The sequence below is a fragment of the Artibeus jamaicensis genome, unplaced genomic scaffold (assembly GCF_021234435.1).
Source record: "Artibeus jamaicensis isolate MK-2021 breed Jamaican fruit bat unplaced genomic scaffold, CSHL_Jam_final contig_463, whole genome shotgun sequence".
NCBI classification, from domain to species: Eukaryota; Metazoa; Chordata; class Mammalia; order Chiroptera; family Phyllostomidae; genus Artibeus; species Artibeus jamaicensis.
Window position 1 is genome coordinate 2318845 of NW_026521841.1, and position 19268 is coordinate 2338112.

The 19268-nt window shown below is 36.8% G+C and overlaps 1 protein-coding gene across 3 annotated transcripts in view; it reads right to left on the reverse strand.

Annotated features, from left to right (window-relative positions):
* PTPN4 (protein tyrosine phosphatase non-receptor type 4) overlaps window positions 1-19268 on the reverse strand; it is a 310447-nt gene that overhangs the window by 42674 nt on the left and 248505 nt on the right. For all 3 annotated transcript variants that reach the window (XM_053666547.1, XM_037146314.2, XM_037146329.2), the window contains 4 exons: window positions 15769-15928; window positions 9394-9477; window positions 9245-9301; window positions 1649-1805 (listed from right to left, as the gene is read on the reverse strand). In XM_053666547.1, the coding sequence (XP_053522522.1) occupies window positions 1649-1805; window positions 9245-9301; window positions 9394-9477; window positions 15769-15928 (458 nt within the window). The remainder of the gene's footprint in view (window positions 1-1648; window positions 1806-9244; window positions 9302-9393; window positions 9478-15768; window positions 15929-19268) is intronic.

Genomic DNA, 19268 nt, shown 5'->3' on the forward strand with positions numbered 1-19268 from the left:
CTTTAGCATCTATTATCAAGAGAAAACAAAACAAAATAAAGAGAATGTTATTCTTAGTATAAAATTTAAGTGGCTTTATGTGACAAAAGATGCCTAATAATAAATCACCTAAATGTCAGATCTAAATGACTGAGGTCTTTGAAAATTCAAAACAGAATGCTGTGTTGAAATCCCCTAAATTTTCCTAGAAAGCAAATTCTGTATCATGAAAGCAAAAAAACCACAAAGTAGAGAAGATGAAATGAAAATGCCTATTTGTATCTAACAGGCAAGATTAGTTTTGCAATTTTTTTCTTGCAAATTTTACAGGGTTGAGTATGGTGTAAAAATAGAATTCTAGGCCCTGGCTGGTGTAGCTCAGTGGATTGAGCACAGGCCTGCCAACCAGAGAATGGCGGTTCGATTCCCAGTCACGGCACATGCCGGGGTTGCAGATGAGTTCCCTGCAGGCCAGTTCCCAGCAGGGGACGCACGAAAGGCAACCATACATTGATGTTTCTCTTCCCCTCCCCTCTAAATATAAATAAATAAAATATTTAAAAAAATAAATAAAAATAAAAATAGAATTCTAATTACATTTTATTTCCCTATGTTCAGCAACTGGTAACATGGCATTAACCATTAGTTACTCTTGTGGCTAAAACTATGAATAATAGCAAACTATTCAGAACAAAGCTAGAAGAATATGTATAATGCTGGGATATAGGCATATAAGAATTTTTTCTCAGAGGAGAATAATAAAGTTGCAGAAACTTGAAACAATGCCATATGAACACTGGCTGAAAGATCTGGGATTAACGAACTGGAGGAAAGAGGGAGAATTTCTGATAAAATCACCTCTTGTCAAAAAACTGAAGGAAGGATTAAACTTATTCTGTATAACACAAAGTGATAGAATTAGGAACAATTAGGACTGAAGGAAGTTAAATTGTTAGTTTGATTAATAGTTGAAGCTATACAAAGAAGGAATGACTACTTTGGGAGCCAATGACTGCTCCACATCAGCAGCATGTTCTTGAGATTATTATAAAGGAACTCAAGTAGTCAGCAACGAAGCCAGAGCTTACAGTATGAGGGTTTCTGTAAGCCTGCGACTCTGACTCTGGACAAACACAACAGCTGTTCAGAGCAGGAGATGACCCGATTAGGCTACGAGGCATTCTCTACCAAAAATATAGACAAGATTAAATAAAAAATGTTTTAGCTAAAGCTTGTTAGAATTTTCTAAAAGTGGAACAAAATTCAAATTTACTTGTTTATTCAACAATTATTTATTGATTATATACTACAACTACTAGAGCAAGTGGGGGAAGAAGAAGGCCACTTTAGCTATGGTAGCCAGGCAGGAAGGACTTTCTGAGGATGACATTTGAGCAGAGATCAGAAGGGAGTGAGGGTACAAGTCATACTAAAATCAGGAAACAGTGTTTTAGGCAGAAAGTCAGCACAAAATAGAGTGAGCAAGGCTGAGTGGTAGGTAAGGAGACCTAGAATTTAGATTTTATTCCAAGTGTGGATGGAAGCTACTACTGTGCTTTGAACAGGAAAGTGACATGAGTTACGTTTTAAAAAGCCTACTCCGATCACCATGTCCAGTAATAGATACTAATAATTATGAAAAATATTCAGTTCTCCAAAGAGTACTTACCATTCGGTCGAACTAGAAGTACGAGTTCCCCAGAATGTCTCTCACAGATAGCTTTAATAAACAGGACAACCTGATCATGGGTATATTCTGCAATGTCCTGACCATTGATCAATACAACTTGGTCCCCTTCATTCAATCGAGGGACACAGAGGTCAGCCTGCAATGTAATGCAAATAAGGTTTCAGATTAGTACATAGCTTTCTAAAAGTTAAAGCACAAAATTTATGTTTATAAATTCGGTAGTATGAAAACTAAAATTACATATAGCAAAGCATCTATCCATTCACTCACCTACTTAAAAAAAAAGAATATAAATCTAGCTTTCCCTTGAAGATACCTTATTTTTTTCCTTCTTTATTCAACAACTTTTCCCCTGATGCTCTATTATGTGCATAGCCATACAGGTAAGACTAGTTATCTCGCAAGGTGACTAGATACAGTCAGCCTTCACTTTGCACTGTCAGATATGCACAAATTTCAGTTACCACAGTTTAGTCAAATAACACCCATCTCTTAACAACATGGTACAAATTTCAGTTATTATTTGTGTATTCATTGTAAATAATTGCATAAAATACAATCTTTGCTGGTACCATAACAGTTCAAAAATCACTACATAAATAATAGACATACATCTTGATCAGTGACCAAACACATCACTTCTTTTAATGTCTGTTGGTAATTTGTCACTGTGCATCTCTTATTCACTTCATGCAGAGACAACAAAGTGTGTACTTGTGTTGCCTCTTTGTCTCCCAATGATAAACCCACGAAAAAATGAATAATCTAAAGAGAAAACTAACCAAAAAAGTTAAAAGTGCAGCAAAGGAACAAAAAGTGACAATATAAATGAAGTTAGAGAAGAAAGAGCTGATGATGAAAATATACACTACTATTGTGTAAGAGACTATATATATACAGAGAAAGGGATTTAGTGCAGGTGAACTTATCAATATAAATGACGACAGTGATTGTAATAAAAAGGATAAAGATGTCTGTGAGGACATGATCCTGCCATAAAACTTTTTATTAAAGAAACTCTTGGAAATACTTTACAATATTAAAAGTGAAGAGGACAAAACACTGGAAGTAAATTCAAACTTAGAAAGGATTATGACAATTTGCCAAGGTAAAGAAGAATGCTCACTCTGTATTTTAAGTTAAATGACATGAAGGATACAAAGCCTATTCAAACTACTTGTGCTTAGTTTTTACAAAGAAATAAAATACTTAAAATTCTCTGTGTTTCTAATATTTAGACTTACCAAACACTAAATCAGTACTAGTTTTATTATTTTTCATTTCCCAATAGATTTATTTAAATAATTAAGATATTTTAATGTTTTGATATAAAATTTAAAGTTCGTAGAACCAACCATAGTTTCCCCATTGATTAGCAAGGTCACTTTGCACAGTTTCAGCTTAAGGGTCATTTTTATGGTCCTGTACAACTGTGCAAAGTGATGACTTCCTGCATTTGATTGAGAAAACCATTAAAATAGAAGAGATAAACAGAAATATGGACAGCACGTATGAGAGTCAAGTTTGAAGGATGATTGGTCAGACAGAGAAGGAAACGATGGGGTTGGATCTCGCACAAAAAGATACTTCCTGTGGCAAAAGCTTGAAGAAATAAAAGCATGACTACTCAAATTCACTACAAATACAAAGTCAATAAAATACAACATGATATTCCCATTGGTGAAAAAGAGCACTGGTTTAGAAGCCATGCTCTTCCTCTGCTGTTTACAGAATGTGTGATCTCAGACATCTGAAACTCTGAAAATGGAGCAGATATCTGCCCTAATTATTTCAAAGAGCTGTAAAGACAAAACTGATATATTTATGCAAACTGTTAAAATATGAAGAATTCAAAATTAGGTTTTTGACAATTCTTTCCACCTGCTGCTTCTTCTAGTGCTTGTAGTGAAGCAGATGACATTCACATACTCCTTCTGCGCATTAGCAGTGTCATGCTTTTGCATGTGCACCAGTTTGGTCTAAGTTTTTGTAAATGTCTTCAAGATACCCAAAGAGTGGTAAATTGGGAGATATTAGTAGTACTGGGAGAGACATAATGGGTTATAACAACAAAAGTTATCCTCTCACCTTGATCTGTGGATAGTATAGTTAATGAAAGGAGGAGATAGTCTATGTGTTAGGGAGAAGATAGTCATGAATCTCTAACTGTACCTTGCATACATCCACTGATATTTCCACAGGATTGAGGCTAAAAGGGCAATATTAACTAATATGCTATAACATGCACAGATTTCTTTTTAAACCCATTATCACTGGAGGAAACTCTCTCATGCTTAACCTGCTTTTTTAGGTACCATACTTTTCAGGCTAGAAGACACACCCCCTAATCTGGGAGGAAAGGTGGGGTACATCTTATAGTCCAAATGTAGTTTACCTGGCTTGCTGTGTGTGTGTGTAGGGGGGCAGCAGTGGAGAGGGTTCACAGGTTGTTAAATATTTTACCACATTTTTTTGCTTGAAAATTTTCCCCCTATTTTCTTCCTCTAAAATCTAAGTGTGTCTTATGGTCTGGTGTATTTTATAAGTCTTAAAAATATGGTATGTTTACAATTTTTATTAGCATATCATTATGACCTGGGAAGTCAGATGAACAATATACAATTAACATAAATTTTGTTGGAGCAACAGCTGTTGGCTCGAAGATGATCACATAGAAACTAAAATATTACTTTGAGAATTATTTTATCCATTTCAGAAGAAGTCCAATATAAAAAAAAGATATTAAAATATTTAACACCCTGTTTTCCCACCATCACTTAAAATGGGGTTTCTAAGTGGAAGACTGTGATGGTCTCTAAACTAGTAAAGTAACAGAAAATTGATAAATTTCTATTGCTTTAATTTGTTCTAAATTTAGCCAATGTATATGGACCATTGTTCTGTGTGGCAGAAAAAAATATATAACAATAATTTGTATAGGCAAAAATTTTTATATACTCAAAATTTAGAGGTAGAGAATTCTGTTTGGAAATGAACCATCTATAGAAGATTCCCTGAATATCCTTTATTTAACTGAAAACCATCCATATTCACTGCTCAGAAAAATCAATGTTTCTTTTGTGTCATTCACTGACTATTACAATTGACTTAACAAAAAAAGATTTATTAATCCCACTAACCTGATGAAAAACTATCAATGTTTTAAGCACGTTTCTAGGCTTTTAAAATGCACATAACTCACAATTTAAAAAACTGGATCAAACATACATGTGGAATTACAACACTCATCTTATAATAGCTTTTTATGAACATATTTCCATATAAGTATAGAGCTACATTACCTATGTCAATAGCTGCAAAGCAACACATAATTTATTTCATCAGTTCAAATGATGTAAGTCTGACTTCCCCAATTTTTAAATGTTATAAACAATACTAAAGTGAACACCTGTGTGCATCTTTTGTTCTCTAGTCCAACTGTTTCATTAGAGACCTTTACTAAAAAGTAGAACTGTCAGGTCAAAAGAAATATATTTGATTTAATAAGTTTTAGTTTAAATTTTTGTTTTTAGCAAAGTCAAACATCACAGTTTAAAGCACAGGTGGCAAACACAAGGCCCAAGGGCCAAATCTGACCCTCCACCCTGTTTTATCTGGCCTGGTACCTTGTTCCTACCTGGTGGCAGCACCAAGCTCTTACTTAACTGTTAAGGTGCAGTTACACTTATACAGTCCTGAAATTACATTCGGCTCTTTGAAGGCAACTATAAGGGTGATGTGGCCCTCAGTGAAAATAAATTTGACACTGCTGGTTTAAAGAGTTAACTAGGTCTATAAAATGAAGACCAGAAATCATTTCTTGCGTTCTACCCTACCATTTGCCTGTCTCTAAAATGCTGAACCTCTTTCAGCATTTTAGCTGTATCTTTTGTATCTTTACATCATAGAATGTAGTATCTTTACATAGCACCCCTATTTTTCCTTTAGTTTTCTATTTTAGAGATATCTTTCTACTTGATGAGAATTTAGCAATCTTTCACCTATTCATCTGCAGTTTCAAACACATACATATTTCCCATTAAATATACATTAAACAAATAATGTTGGATTATTTCTCCCATCTTTATCCCCATCCTTCATATGCATAATAGATTCAAGAGTCATTTTATACATTATATCCTTTATATACATTATATCCATTATATACATTATGTCCTTTAAAAGAGGACACTGGATCCAAACTGGATCTCTGCTTGGTTTCTTCCCCAGGAGTCTGTTATTTGTACAAACTTAATCACAATGGGGTGCTGAGCTGGTAATACGTAAATGTGGAAGTTACTAGCAGTCATATCCTACCACATAGACTGAGGAACAAAACAGTAGTAGCTATACAATTTCTATTTAGCTGAGATTTAGAAGTCATAATTATATCTGAAGGTACAGTGTGCCTGGTAGTGATGTTACAGGATTTGACCTGAAGCTACCGCTAATTACACTGCTTTTATTCAAACTAATGTATTTGGAGTGGCTTGTGAGAGGAGGCCGATTCAATGCACAAAAGGTTTGTACTGAGAGAGAATGGAACATTCACATAAAAAACTAGAGATTAAAAAATAGTAACAGATGAGTTCTTTCTAGAGGTCTGAGTATATTCCTGTCCTTGGGTTTCATGAAATACCTATATATAGCTCCATGATAATTTTTCTTTTTTTCTTTTTTAATATATTTTATTGATTATGCCATTACAGTTGTCCCATTTCTCCCCTTCATTCCCCTCCACCATGCATACCCCTCCCCCACCACTCCCCCCATTTAGTTCATGTCCATGTGTCACAAGTTCTTTAGATTCTATATTTCCCATACTATTCTTACCCTCCCCCCTGTCTATTTTCTACCTACCAGCTATGCTACTTATTTTCTGTATCTTCTTCCCCCTTCTCCTCCTCCCACTGCCCTGTTGCTAACCCTCCATGAGATCTCCATTTCTATGGTTCTGCTCCTGATCTAGCTGTCCTCTTAGTTTGCTTTTGTTTTAGGTGGGGTTGTTAATAACTGTGAGTTTGCTGTCCTTTCACTGTTCATATGTTTTATCTCCTTTTTCTTAGATAAGTCTCTTTAACATTTCATATAATAGAGCTTGGTGATGATGAACTCCTTGAATTTGACCTTATCTGAGAAGCACTTTATCTGCCCTTACATTCATTCTAAATGAAAGCTTTGCTGGACAGAGCAATCTTGGATGGAGGACCTTGCTTTTCATGACTTGGAATACTTCTTTCCAGCTCCTTCTTGCCTGTAAGGTCTCTTTTGAGAAATCAGCTGACAGGCTGATGGGAACTCCTTTGTAGGTGACTGTCCCCTTATCTCTTGCTGCTTCTAGGATTCTGTCCTTCATTTTAATCTTGGCTAATATAATTATGATGTGCCTTGGTGTGTTCCTCCTTGGGTCCAAATTCTTTGGCACTCTCTGAGCTTCCTGGATTTCCTAGAAGTCTATTTGTCTTTGCCATATTGGTGAAGTTCTCCTTCATTATTTGTTCAAATAAGTTTTCCACCTGTTGCTCTTCCCCTTCCTCTTCTGGTACCCCTATAATTCGGATGTTGGAGCGTTTAAAGATGTCCTGGAGGTTCCTAAGCCTCTCCTCATTTGTTTGAATTCTTGTTTCTTCATTCTTTTCTGTTTGGTTGTTTCTTTCTTCCTTCTGGTCCACTCCTTTGATTTGAGTCCCAGTTTCCTTTCCATCACTATTGGTTTCCTGTGCATTTTCCTTCATTTCAATTAGTTTAGCTTTCAGTTGTTCCTCTAATTTGGGACTAAAATCAACCAGTTCTGTGAGCATCCTGATCACCAGTGTTTTGAACTGGGCATCTGATAGGTTGGCTATCTCTTGGTTGCTTAGAAGTATTGGCTCTGGGGCTTTGAGCTTTTCATCTTAAGCCATAATGTTTTGGTCTGTTAGCGCCTGTTACATATGAGGGGCAGAGCCTTAGGTGTTCACTAGGGCTGGGCAACCCAGTTGGCTGGGTTGTGATGCTGTATGTGGGGGTGGAGTCAGAGAGGGGAAGTGGAGTTTGTTCTGCTGTCTCTTGGATTTTGGTCCCCTCTGCTGCTTCCCGCAAGCAAACTAGGCCCCCCCTGGTGCCGGCTCTCAGGTGTGTGGGCCTGTGCACCTTCCAGAACCCTATGGGTCTATCCAAGAAACCCTTGGTGAGCCTGGGAGCTTCTCCCAGCACCTGGACCCCGAAAGTTTTCCCAATTGGTGCTTTTAGGCTTTAATTCCTGTCACTGGAGTCCTAGCCTGTGTGGTCTTACTGCTCTGCTCGCTCCTTTGCCTGGTTTATCTGCAGACGAATGTGTGACCACAGTCAGCCAGCCACCTTGGACCCTCCCTGGACCACCCGTTGCCATACCACGCCTGGGATCTGCCAACTACTGCCTGTGCTCCAGGGTCTGTCTGGTCACTTTTTCCTTCCCAATCCCACTCTGCCAGCTGCTGACTCTGCCCCTCTTACCAGTCTGGATGAATGGTTTGTTGTCGGACTCTGTACAGTTTAATTTTCTGTGTTTTGGTTGAGTTTTTGTTACTAAAACTTTGTTGTCTTTAAACTTGGTTGTACGAGGAGGCACAGTGTTTCCTCCTACGCCTCCATCTTGGCCGGAAGTCGATAATTTTTTTTCTTGATGGAGCAGTAAGAACTATGTATTTTATTAACCTCGATCCTTGAATATATACCTTTTAATATGTGGAATTATGATGGTTTTCTAAGGAGAAGCTATATTTATGCTTAAACTAGAGATATTCTACAAGTAAGTACCCTGTTATTTGCACCTAACAAAGTTCTTAAAAACTAACATCGTATGTTATAATATCCTTAATTAATCTTGGCTGTAGTCTTCAAACCAACTTTGAGGTTGCTGAAAAGCACCAAAATAAAAGAGGCACATCTGGCATCTTTCTCTTATGCTGCTGACTAAAATGTCCTTGAAGACCATTTAGGTAGAGTATGCAACAACACAAATGGAAAAGCGCTACATATAAGAGTAATAAAGATAAGGCAGCAATAATTAAGAGGTGTCCTTATGATGAGCATAAGGTTCATGAGTGCTGAAGCTGAATGGGTACCGAAAATATTTTCTCTATTTCTGTTTAGAATGTTTATAATAAAAAGTTAAAAAAATTGTCCTTAGAAGGAAAAAATAATCACTGGTACTATTTCTATTTCAAGTAATTTTTTTTTAAACATCAGAAGACAAACAGAATGTAAGTAAAGAATTCTAAATGAAAAATAAGCAAATAAAATAGCAAAATGAATAAAAGATATATCTGTTTACATTTTGCTGTTTAAAGGGTTATGCTGTTAGAATCTACCAACACTTTAGAAGCACAAAGTCATAAACTGCTTCTTTGTAAAGACAAGGATTTTAAAAACTCTTATAGACAGAATAAATAAAAACTAACTTTTTAACAATTTAAATATTCGGCCAACAGCATTAAATACCTGACATATTAAAAGAAATGATTTTATTATTTCCTTTACTTATTAAACTAATAAAAATCAAATAAGTATACTTTCTTGAAAATAGGATTTACTTGTAAGATTTAGATAACTCACAGGTGTTCCTGGGGCTACTCGGGACACAATCACAGGCATCTTCTGATCATATCCTCCCTTAAACCCAGAGCAAATCAAATATGAGTCAAGTATTAGCAAACAGACACATCTTAATTTATAAATTGATTACAATATAAAATTTAGATTACCTTTACATTGAATCCAAATCTTCCATTTTCATCAGGCTTCATTCTGATTAGAACAAGATTATCATGTGGAATACCACCATTAGGCTTAAAAATACAAAAATAAATAGCTTGTAATTTCCTTCATTTATAATCTATCCTTTGTATACACATGAAGTATGCTTTTTTTGTATGCTGATATTAAATAGTATATAAAGAACCATAATTTAAATTAAAATGTTAACTCAGAAAAGTAAATTTTAAATAACAGGACTTAATAAATGGCATGTTACGTACCACAATTAGATATATTTTCTCATGCCTCTATGTCACTGCATGCTAGATTGTAAGTGCCAAGAGGAACAGAAGCTTTGCCAATTAATTTTAACTCATTAATCACAATATCTCTATAACCTGGCTTATAGCTTTATATGTAGTAAATGTTCATAAGTATTACTGAATTTCTGTTACTCCCTCAGCTTTCTAGAAACAGCTTTACTGGGATATAATTTACATACCATATACTTTACCCAATCAAGGTGCATACTTCAATCATTTTTACTGTAGTGAAAGAATCATACAAACATCGCTATTATTTAATTTTAGAATATTTTCGAACCTAGCCAAGATGGAGGTGTAGGTAGATACACATTGCCTCCTTGCACAACCAAAAAAAAAAAGACAACAAATTAAAAAAAACAAAAAATAACCATAATTGCCACAAAATCGAACTCTATGAAATCCAAGACAACTGAGGAGTTACAGAAGAAACATTCATCCCAACTGGCAGGAGGGGCGAAGATGGGCAGCCGAGTGGAGAAGATTCGTGGCAAGGCGGCTGCTGGAGGACCAGAGCCAGCAAGGTGGCATCTGACACAGCAGGTGGTCCCACATTTGTGTGCAGATAAACTGGGAGGCACAACTGGGCAGCAAGACAGACCATGCAACCCAGTGATCCAGTGTGGGGAAATACAGCCTCAAACCTCTGAGTGAAAAAACTTGTAGGGGTTGAGGCAGCAGTAGAAACTCCCAGCCTCACAGGAGTTCACTGGAGATACAATGTACACAAACCCACCCACCTAGGAATCAGCACCAGAAGGGCCCAATTTGCTTGTGGGTAGTGGAGGAAGTGACTGAAAGCCCTTGGAGAGCTAAGCAAGCAGATCTGATCCCTCTCGGACCCCTCCCCCGCATACAGCACCACACCAAAGTCAACTGGGTTGCCCCACCCTGGTGAATACCTAAGGCTCCACCCCTTACTACATAACAGGCATGCTGAGACAAAAAAAATATATGGCCCAAATGAAAGAACAGATCAAAGCTCCAGAACAAATAAAACTAAGTGATGAAAAGACAGCCAAACTATCAGATACACAGTTCAAAACACAGGTAATCAGGCTGCTCAGAGACATGGTTGAGTATGGTTGCAAAATAGGGAAAAAAGTGAAGGCTATGAAAAGTGAAATAAAGGAAAATGTACAGAGAACCAACAGTGAAGGGAAGGAAACTGGAACTCAAGTCAATAGTTGGTAACAAAAGGAAGAAATAAATATTCAAACAGAATAGAAGGAAGAAACAAGAATTCAAGAAAATGAGGAGAAGCTCAGGAACCTCAGGGACCACTTAAATGTCCCAACATCTGAGTCACAGGGGTGCCAGAAGGAGAAGAGGAAGAGCAAGAAACTGAAAACATATCTGAAAATATAATGAAGAACTTCCCCAATCTGGCGAAGGAAATAGACTTCCAGGAAGCCCAGGAAGCTCAGAGTCCCAAAGAAGTTTGGATCCAAGGAAGCATGCACCAAAGCACATCATAAGAACATTACCTAAGATTAAAGACAAGGAGAGAATTTTAAATAAAAGTAGCAAGAGGAAAGGGGACAGTTACCTATGAAGGAGTTCCTATAACATTCTCTGCTGATTTCTCAAAAGAAATCTTGCAGGCAAGAAGGGGCCGGAAAGAAGTATTCCAAGTCATGAAAGGCAAGGACCTACATCCAAGATTACTCTATTTAGCAAAGCTATCATTTAGAATGGAAGGCAGATAAAGTGCTTCTCAGATAAGATCAAGTTAAAGGAGTTCATCATCACCAAGCCCTTATTATATGGAATGTTAAAAGGACTTATTTAAGAAAAAGAAGATGATAAAAAATATGAACAAAAGGACAACAAACTCACAGTTATTAACAACCACACCTAAAACAAAAACAAAAATGAATTAAGCAAACAACGAGAACAGGAATAGAATCAGAGAAATGGAGATCACGTGGAGGGTTATCAGCAGGAAAGGGGAGGGGGGAAATGAGGGGAAAGGTATGGGAAATAGGAAACATACATAGTAGGTACAAAACAGACAGCGGGAGGTTAATAGTATGGGAAATGGAGAAGTCAAAGAACTTGTATATATGACCCATGAACATGAATGAAGGTGGGGAAATGCTAGTGGGAGGGGAAATGCAGAGTGAAGGGGAATAAAAGGGAGGAAAAAAAAGGAACAACTGTAATAGAAAAAATCAATAAAATATATTAAAATTTAAAAAAAGAATATTTTCAGCACTCCCAGAAGAAATCCTGCATCTATCAGCAGTCGCTCCCCAACCCCTTGCCCATTTCCTAAGTCTACTGAACCACAAATCTATATTGTTTTTATAGATTTGATTATTCTAGACATTTCACATATATAAAGTTATGTAATATATGGTTGTTACTGCATTCATTCACTTATCATGTCTTATGCCTGCTCTTTGAGGGTATCTCGCTAATTCTTATTTATCCCTCAAGATACACCTCAGAGATGATTACTTCTGGGAAGGCTTTCCTTAACTCCACAGATGGACAAGTTATTTTAATACACTTGTGAATTCCCCATGATCATTTCTAATTATACAACCTATATTGCCTTCAAATTGTCTTCTTTCTTCTTTTTAAATGTTTTATTGATTATGCCATTACAGTTGTCCCATTCCCTCCCCTTCATTCCCCTCCACCCTGAATACCCCCTCCCCCTCTTTAGTTCATGTCCATGTGTCACAAGTTCTTTAGATTCTATATTTCCCATACTATTCTTGCCCTCCCCCCCATCTATTTTCTACCTACCGGCTATGCTACTTATTCTCTATATCTTCTTCCCCCGCTCCTCCTCCCACTCCCCTGTTGCTAACCCTCCTGGAGATCTTCATGTCTATGGTTCTGCTCCTGATCTAGCTGTCCTCTTAGTTTGCTTTGGTTTTAGGTGTGGTTGTTAATAACTGTGAGTTTGCTGTCCTTTCACTGTTCATCTTTTTTATCTTCTTTTTCTTAGATAAGTCCTTTTAACATTTCATATAATAAGGGCTTGGTGATGATGAACTCCTTGAATTTGACCTTATCTGAGAAGCACTTTATCTGCCCTTACATTCATTCTAAATGAAAGCTTTGCTGGATAGATCAATCTTGGTTGTAGGTCTTTCGATTTCATGACTTGGAATACCTCTTTCCAGCCCCTTCTTGCCTGTAAGGTCTCTTTTGAGAAATCAGCTGACAGTCTGATGGGCACTCCTTTGTAGGTGACTGTCCCCTTATCTCTTGCTGCTTCTAGGATTCTCTCCTTCATTTGAATCTTGGCTAATGTAATTATGATGTGCCTTGGTATGTTCTTCCTTGGGTCCAACTTCTTTGGCACTCTCTGAGCATCCCCTCTTTCATATTCAAGAGTATTGCTATAGCAATTCTCTATTCTCCTGCATTATCCATTTCCCCCTTCTCTGGGAAACACTCTTATTTCTCCCATTAAAACAAACACACATACATCTCTTGTCTGGACTCCATTTCCCCATCCCACTACTGACCCATTTCTCTCCTTCCTCTTGCTGCTAAACTTCTTGAAAGAGTTGTTCACATTTCCTGTCCCTTTCCTACTATCCTCCTGGAGTTGGGGTTTTCACCCCTACACTCCATCAAAAGTTTTCCAATTATGGTCACCAAAGGTTTTCACATTGCTCCAGTGTTCAATTTTCAGTCTGCATCTTACTTGACTCACTAGTAGCATTTGACAAAGTTGGTTATTTTCTCTGTGACTTTCTTCCCATCAGTCAGTTGGCTACCTTTTTATCTGTATCTCCTAAGTCTCAGTTGCTGGTTCTTTCCTCTCCCTCATGTTTACAATTTAGAGGACTAAAGGCTCAATTTCTAGAAGCTCCTATTTAGAAATCTACACACATTTCCTTGGTGATTTCTTCCTATGTCGTGGTTTAACATATGGTACTGTCTATATGCCATCAGTTAGCTCTCAGTCATAATTCTAGTTTGGTCCTCTCCCTTCAACTCCAGGGTTGTATCTTTAAATGGATTTCTAACATACATTTCCAACTTAACATGTCCCAAGCTGAGCTCCTGATTTTCTACCCATACCCTCTACCTGTAAGCCTTTCACATCTTCCATACCTGCTCTATCTGTAGCCTTTCACATCTTAGCAAATGGCAACTTCACCCCTCTAGTGGTTCAGGGCAAAAACCTTGCTGTTATCCTTGATTTCTTCTCTAGCACTCCTCATCTTATTTATTATCATATTATGTCAGCTTTACTCTAAAAATATACCTAGAATAAAGACATGTCTTATTCCTTCCCTAGCCACCCCTGGGAAATCACCATTGCTTGTTTGGAATATTTCAATACATCATAAGTATCTCTACTACTCTGCTCTCAGTCTATTAAATAGAATAGCCACAGTGATACTGTCAAAATAGAAGTGACACTATGTTACTTCTCTCCCCAGATTCGTATTTGCTTCCTATCTCACTCAGGGTTAAAACAGTCTTTGTAGGACAAAGCTTTTAGGATCTGACCCTTTCCAATACTTCTCTCCTCCTCATCTGCTCATTTTGCTCGAGCTGCACTGACTCCCTTGGGGTTCCTTGACTGTGTCAGCCATACTCCTATCTTTGTACCTATTATTTCCTCAGTCTATCTATATGGCTGATCACTACATTTATCCCTTGCTGTACCACCCAACATGCTATATACTTAAATTATTTACCTTGTTTATTGTTTATCTCGCTCTTTCCCCAGAATGTAAGTTCCTTGTAGGGAGAGGTTTGTTTTTTCTATTTTATTCCACTAAATCCCCAAAGCCAAGAACAATCATGGCAATAGCAGGTACTCAAAAATTTTTTACATGAATGAAAAACAAACTGTACTATAGATCATTTTTCCTCTGCCTTCCCTCCCTTCCCTTCCCTCCCTCTCCCCTTCCCTTCCCTTTCTTTTTTATATTGATACCAGAGAGAGGGGAAGGGAGGAAGAAAGAGAGAGGGAGAAACACTGATCTTGCACCTGCCCTGACTGGGGACAACCTACAATGTAGGCATGTGCCCTGATCAGGAATGGAAGCCATGACCTTTTGGTTTGAAGGACTATGCCCAACCCACTGAGCCACACTGGCCAGGGCTATACAGATTATTTAACAGCAGGGACCATGCCTCATTTATCTCAGTAGTCCCACTTTCCACCAAAGTACCTTAGCACACAGAAAAACCTCAATAACTATTAACCCATGAATAAATGAACGAAATAAAACAATCACCACAGAGAAAACACTAAAGTTGCCGTTTGTGGTAAAGATTCTGCTCTCTTTTTGATGTGCCTATGGTGGTGGAGCAGTAATTGTGGGAGAATAGAGTGGCTACCTCTTGCTTTTTAACTTTAATGTGGGAGGGTCACAGGTGAAAAGATGAAAGGGCTACTACATGTATAATGGCCACCAGAAAGTTCTGGCACTGTCAATACTTGCTGTGGACTCTCCTCTCCCTGAATCTTATTTTATTCCCTGATGTTCCTGTAAGTTTCCAAAAACATGCATATTTTGTCTGACCTTATCTTTCTTTATGAACACAATGTATCCTTAAACTTTATTGACAATCTCACTTTTGGTTTATTTACCTCTATCTAAAAAAAGCAAAAAAAATTGTAAATGAGGTGATTATAACAATTTACCATTTGTTGTGGTAAAAGTATGTTTTCTAAGGCAGAGTGCCAATGTAATTCATAAATATAGTTTGTAGAACAGAGACCTATACTGTTTCAAAAGGCTGATGAAAATGACAGTCTCTGCACTCAGTGGACTATAATGAAGTTAATGGCATTTAATAGATTATTAGTATTTGTTCTAGAAATGTGTTCTATAAGACTGAACTCAACATAAATTTGTTAATAATTTACTTCTAAAGAAATGTGCAATTTTATAAATGATAATAAAAGGAAATTCCAGTTAAGTTATATCATGGTATAATTAATGTGCAAACATATGATGAAAAAGAGAAAATAGTACAATATAATTTACAGATAAAACATGCCACTGTACAAAAAATTCATTTATGGTTTAAAAGTTTCAAAGAAATGTGATAATATATGAAGCTACTTACAGTAGATTTTTCAGGGGAAGATGGAATATCAAATGCTTCATTAATATGGTTTTCTAGATCTTGTTGAGAATGTGAATAAGGAATTTGGTTCCAACTGTTTTTCTTTGATTGTTTGGGTGGTAAAGCTGGAGGATGCCCATCTCCAGGGGCCTCTTGTGATCTAGACAGAATAAAAGGAAAAGAATAAATATTTTAGAAGTTATCTTATGGGATTGCTATTTTAAAAGCTAAAGTCAGGCAACTCAGACATTTACAATGTATAGTAAGAGACAAGCATTTAATACCATATTGATTTGCAAATGCCACTGTTTAATGAAATATTTTCTAAATTTAAGGTTTAAGTAGCAAATCCAATTTCTTTATGAAATCTGTAAATAATTATACATATAGTAAAATATACTTTAAGAGTATCCATATGAAGATATTTATTAATCTACTCTAACAGTATACACACCTTTCCAAAAAATGTTTTAAAGGTTTTCAGTGGAGTCATATGGGTAGACGGGGAACAAGGCAGGCAAAGAGAAATCAGACCTGAGATTTGAGCCATTCACACATAAAACAACAGGGAGTCAAGAGAAGTTGTGATTGGCCTGGTTTATTTAAAAATAAGACATTATTCATGAAAGTAATGAACTCAATGCTATAACAAGGATTAGAATCTGAGTAAGAATGCTGAGATCAATGAATAGATAAAACTGAACGAGACATTATCAGAGCATATGATTTAAAGTGAGAAAGAAAAATCCAAACTAACATTAGGAAACATAAGCCTGAAACTATGACAGCAGGTATTGATAAAAAGAGCTAGGTGTAATAGGGAAGTTTCAAGGTAAAAATCATAACTTTTAAGAACAGAGAATAGATTAATGGTTGCCAGAGAGAAGAGGGGTTGGAAGACTGGGTGAAAAAGTTGAATGGATTAAGGAGTACAAATTGGTAGTTACAAAAGAGTCATGAGGATGTAAAGTACAGCATAAGGAATATAGTCAATAATACTGTAATAACTATGTATTATATCAGGTAGGTACTGAAAGTATTGGAGAGAGTACTTTCTAAAATATATTTGTCTAACTACTATGCTGTACACCTGAACTAATAGAAAATAATATTGGATGTAAATTGTAATTGAAAACTAAACTAAACCAAACCAAATAAATAACCAAATAAGCACAGTGTATGTTAACATTAGTTGTGGGTTTTTCACAAAGACCAGAATGGAGAACAGAACCAGTGGTTCCACCTGTATGCTAGAAGGCACACATCCATGAAGTTGTGAAGTTGAGGAGAACAGGGGACGGGAAAATGGTTCTTGAGAAGAGCACTGACCATCACTTGGGTTATTATTTATCTCTGAGGTGGCAGATCCTTTGGGGGAACCTGTTCAAAAATTATTCTTCTCTACCCCTTTCCATTTGACATTAGGCCTGGCCAGTAAAATAGACAATAAAATGAGAGTCTAAGTAATATGCTTCTACTTTTAAAAAAGGAAGCTCTAAGAAATAGCTCTGGAATCATTATTCTTCTCTCTTTCCTTAGCCATGATCAGCCATGTCCCAAAAAAGGGCTGCTGTCAGTCTGGGTCCTGGAATGGACATGACATGCAGTCAATCCACAGCTGATTCCTGATTTATATATAATGTAAGAAAGAAATAACCTCTGTTGTAAGTAACTGTAAATTGGGGTGATATGCCACCATAGCATAATTTAGCTCAAGATAACTAATAAAAAGATTACTGCCATAGTGGCCCATAGACACATATGCTCTCACTTGGTAGAGAAGCTGTGAACTTATTTAGAGGCTCACTGCTAGATACCTGGTAGATGCTGGTAGTGAGCTGAAAATGTGATCAGTGCCAAGGAAGTCAGCTAGGATTAATAATAAATGGTGTAACTTGATGGTCCTCCAGGGAGGCTTCTCCTAATGAGAATATAGTCCTTCTGAAATTTTAAAAGCTAGTATAAAATATAATCATTTAATAAGGATTAAACAAGAATGCCCACACAACCTATTTTTGTACACAGTAGTCTGCAGAACATAAAATGCTCTAAATTCTGATAAGCCTATTAAGACTGCTTCAGAGAACAAATCTCTCCTTTTTAGCAAAAGCTTCTTTGAGGCCTACTTTGATGGCCGGGGATTCCAGATACCAAGCATACTCATTTTTATTCCATTAGTTTCAAATGCCAAGAACCCATGCCTCTAAGATTCAATACAATCAAATGCTGAGGGTCCAGGAAAATGTTTTTACATGGATTTCAATACAGACATGAATCTCAACCATGCCCTGCCACAAGAGATAAAAATGGACACCCCTTGGCAGAGCCTCAAAGATGTGACATTTCTAAAAAGCTGTTGATTAAAAGCCTCCAACACTTCACAAAAACCAGAAGTCTGTGGACTCCACATATTTCAATCTGTAAGTCTCATCAGAAATAATAGTTGGTAACCTGAAAGAAGGGATGGATAACTTAATGAGAAGCTAGCATCCACTATCAGGCATTTTGGACAAGTCTAGAGAAATAGAAACCACAACCTTCTGTTTAAAAATAAATAAATAAAATCGTTTAAAAAGATACAGATAAAATTCTGGTTCAAAATTCAGGCTTCTCACTACTTTGGCTAATTTACAATGGCATTAAGACTATTTCAAACTAAAACACCATTTCAGACAAATTGCAATGTAATGCTCAATGTGATTAAAAAAGTGTGTATATAGACTCTCAGGGATGTAATTAATATAAGAATACAGTTGAAATACCCCATTATTGTATTTATAGGAATCTATTCCAGAATTGAGGTCCAAGACATGAGATTCTGGGTTTCAGCCAAATTCCAAGTCCCTGATCTTAGCTGCCAAATGCAAGTAATGGAGACTTTTGCCAGAGACAAAGGGTAGGTAAGTTCAACACAGCTAGAGCTGCCTGGGGACCTGCAATTAGTCTCATCACAAGTATAACATATAAAATGGTACATCCTCTGAGTTCCTACAGCTCGATACTTTTACCTATACCCTCTTTGGGTTTTTTTTATTTACTTGTCCTAAGGCAGCCAAGTACTATTAGCAGGTCTATAAGATTAGCATGGAAATTGGGTTAAGTGGAGTCTGGTGATGAAGTTATCTGTGCCAGTAGTTCAGAAGGGCAGAGGGAAGTCACATCTTTGAAGACTAAGTTAACAAACTGAAATATAAACAAAGCTGTGGTGACTCATTAGGTAAGACTAGAATGAGACAGGCCAGGAAAAAAATGACTCAGGGAAATGGATTAAACAGTAGAGGATTATGAAGTCTGCATAGTTTCTCATGATTAGGGACCTAAGGACAAAGTAGAGATTTGGGGAATTTCTCATTGTGTTCCATCAGACACCCCATAGTTCAAACATGCAGACAGATGAATGGTTGATAAATACTTATAAGTGCCAGTATAAATCCTCCTAAAAATTAACTGAAAAGTTATATAGCTATTATAGTTAATATCTACTAAGCATTTTCTCTTTG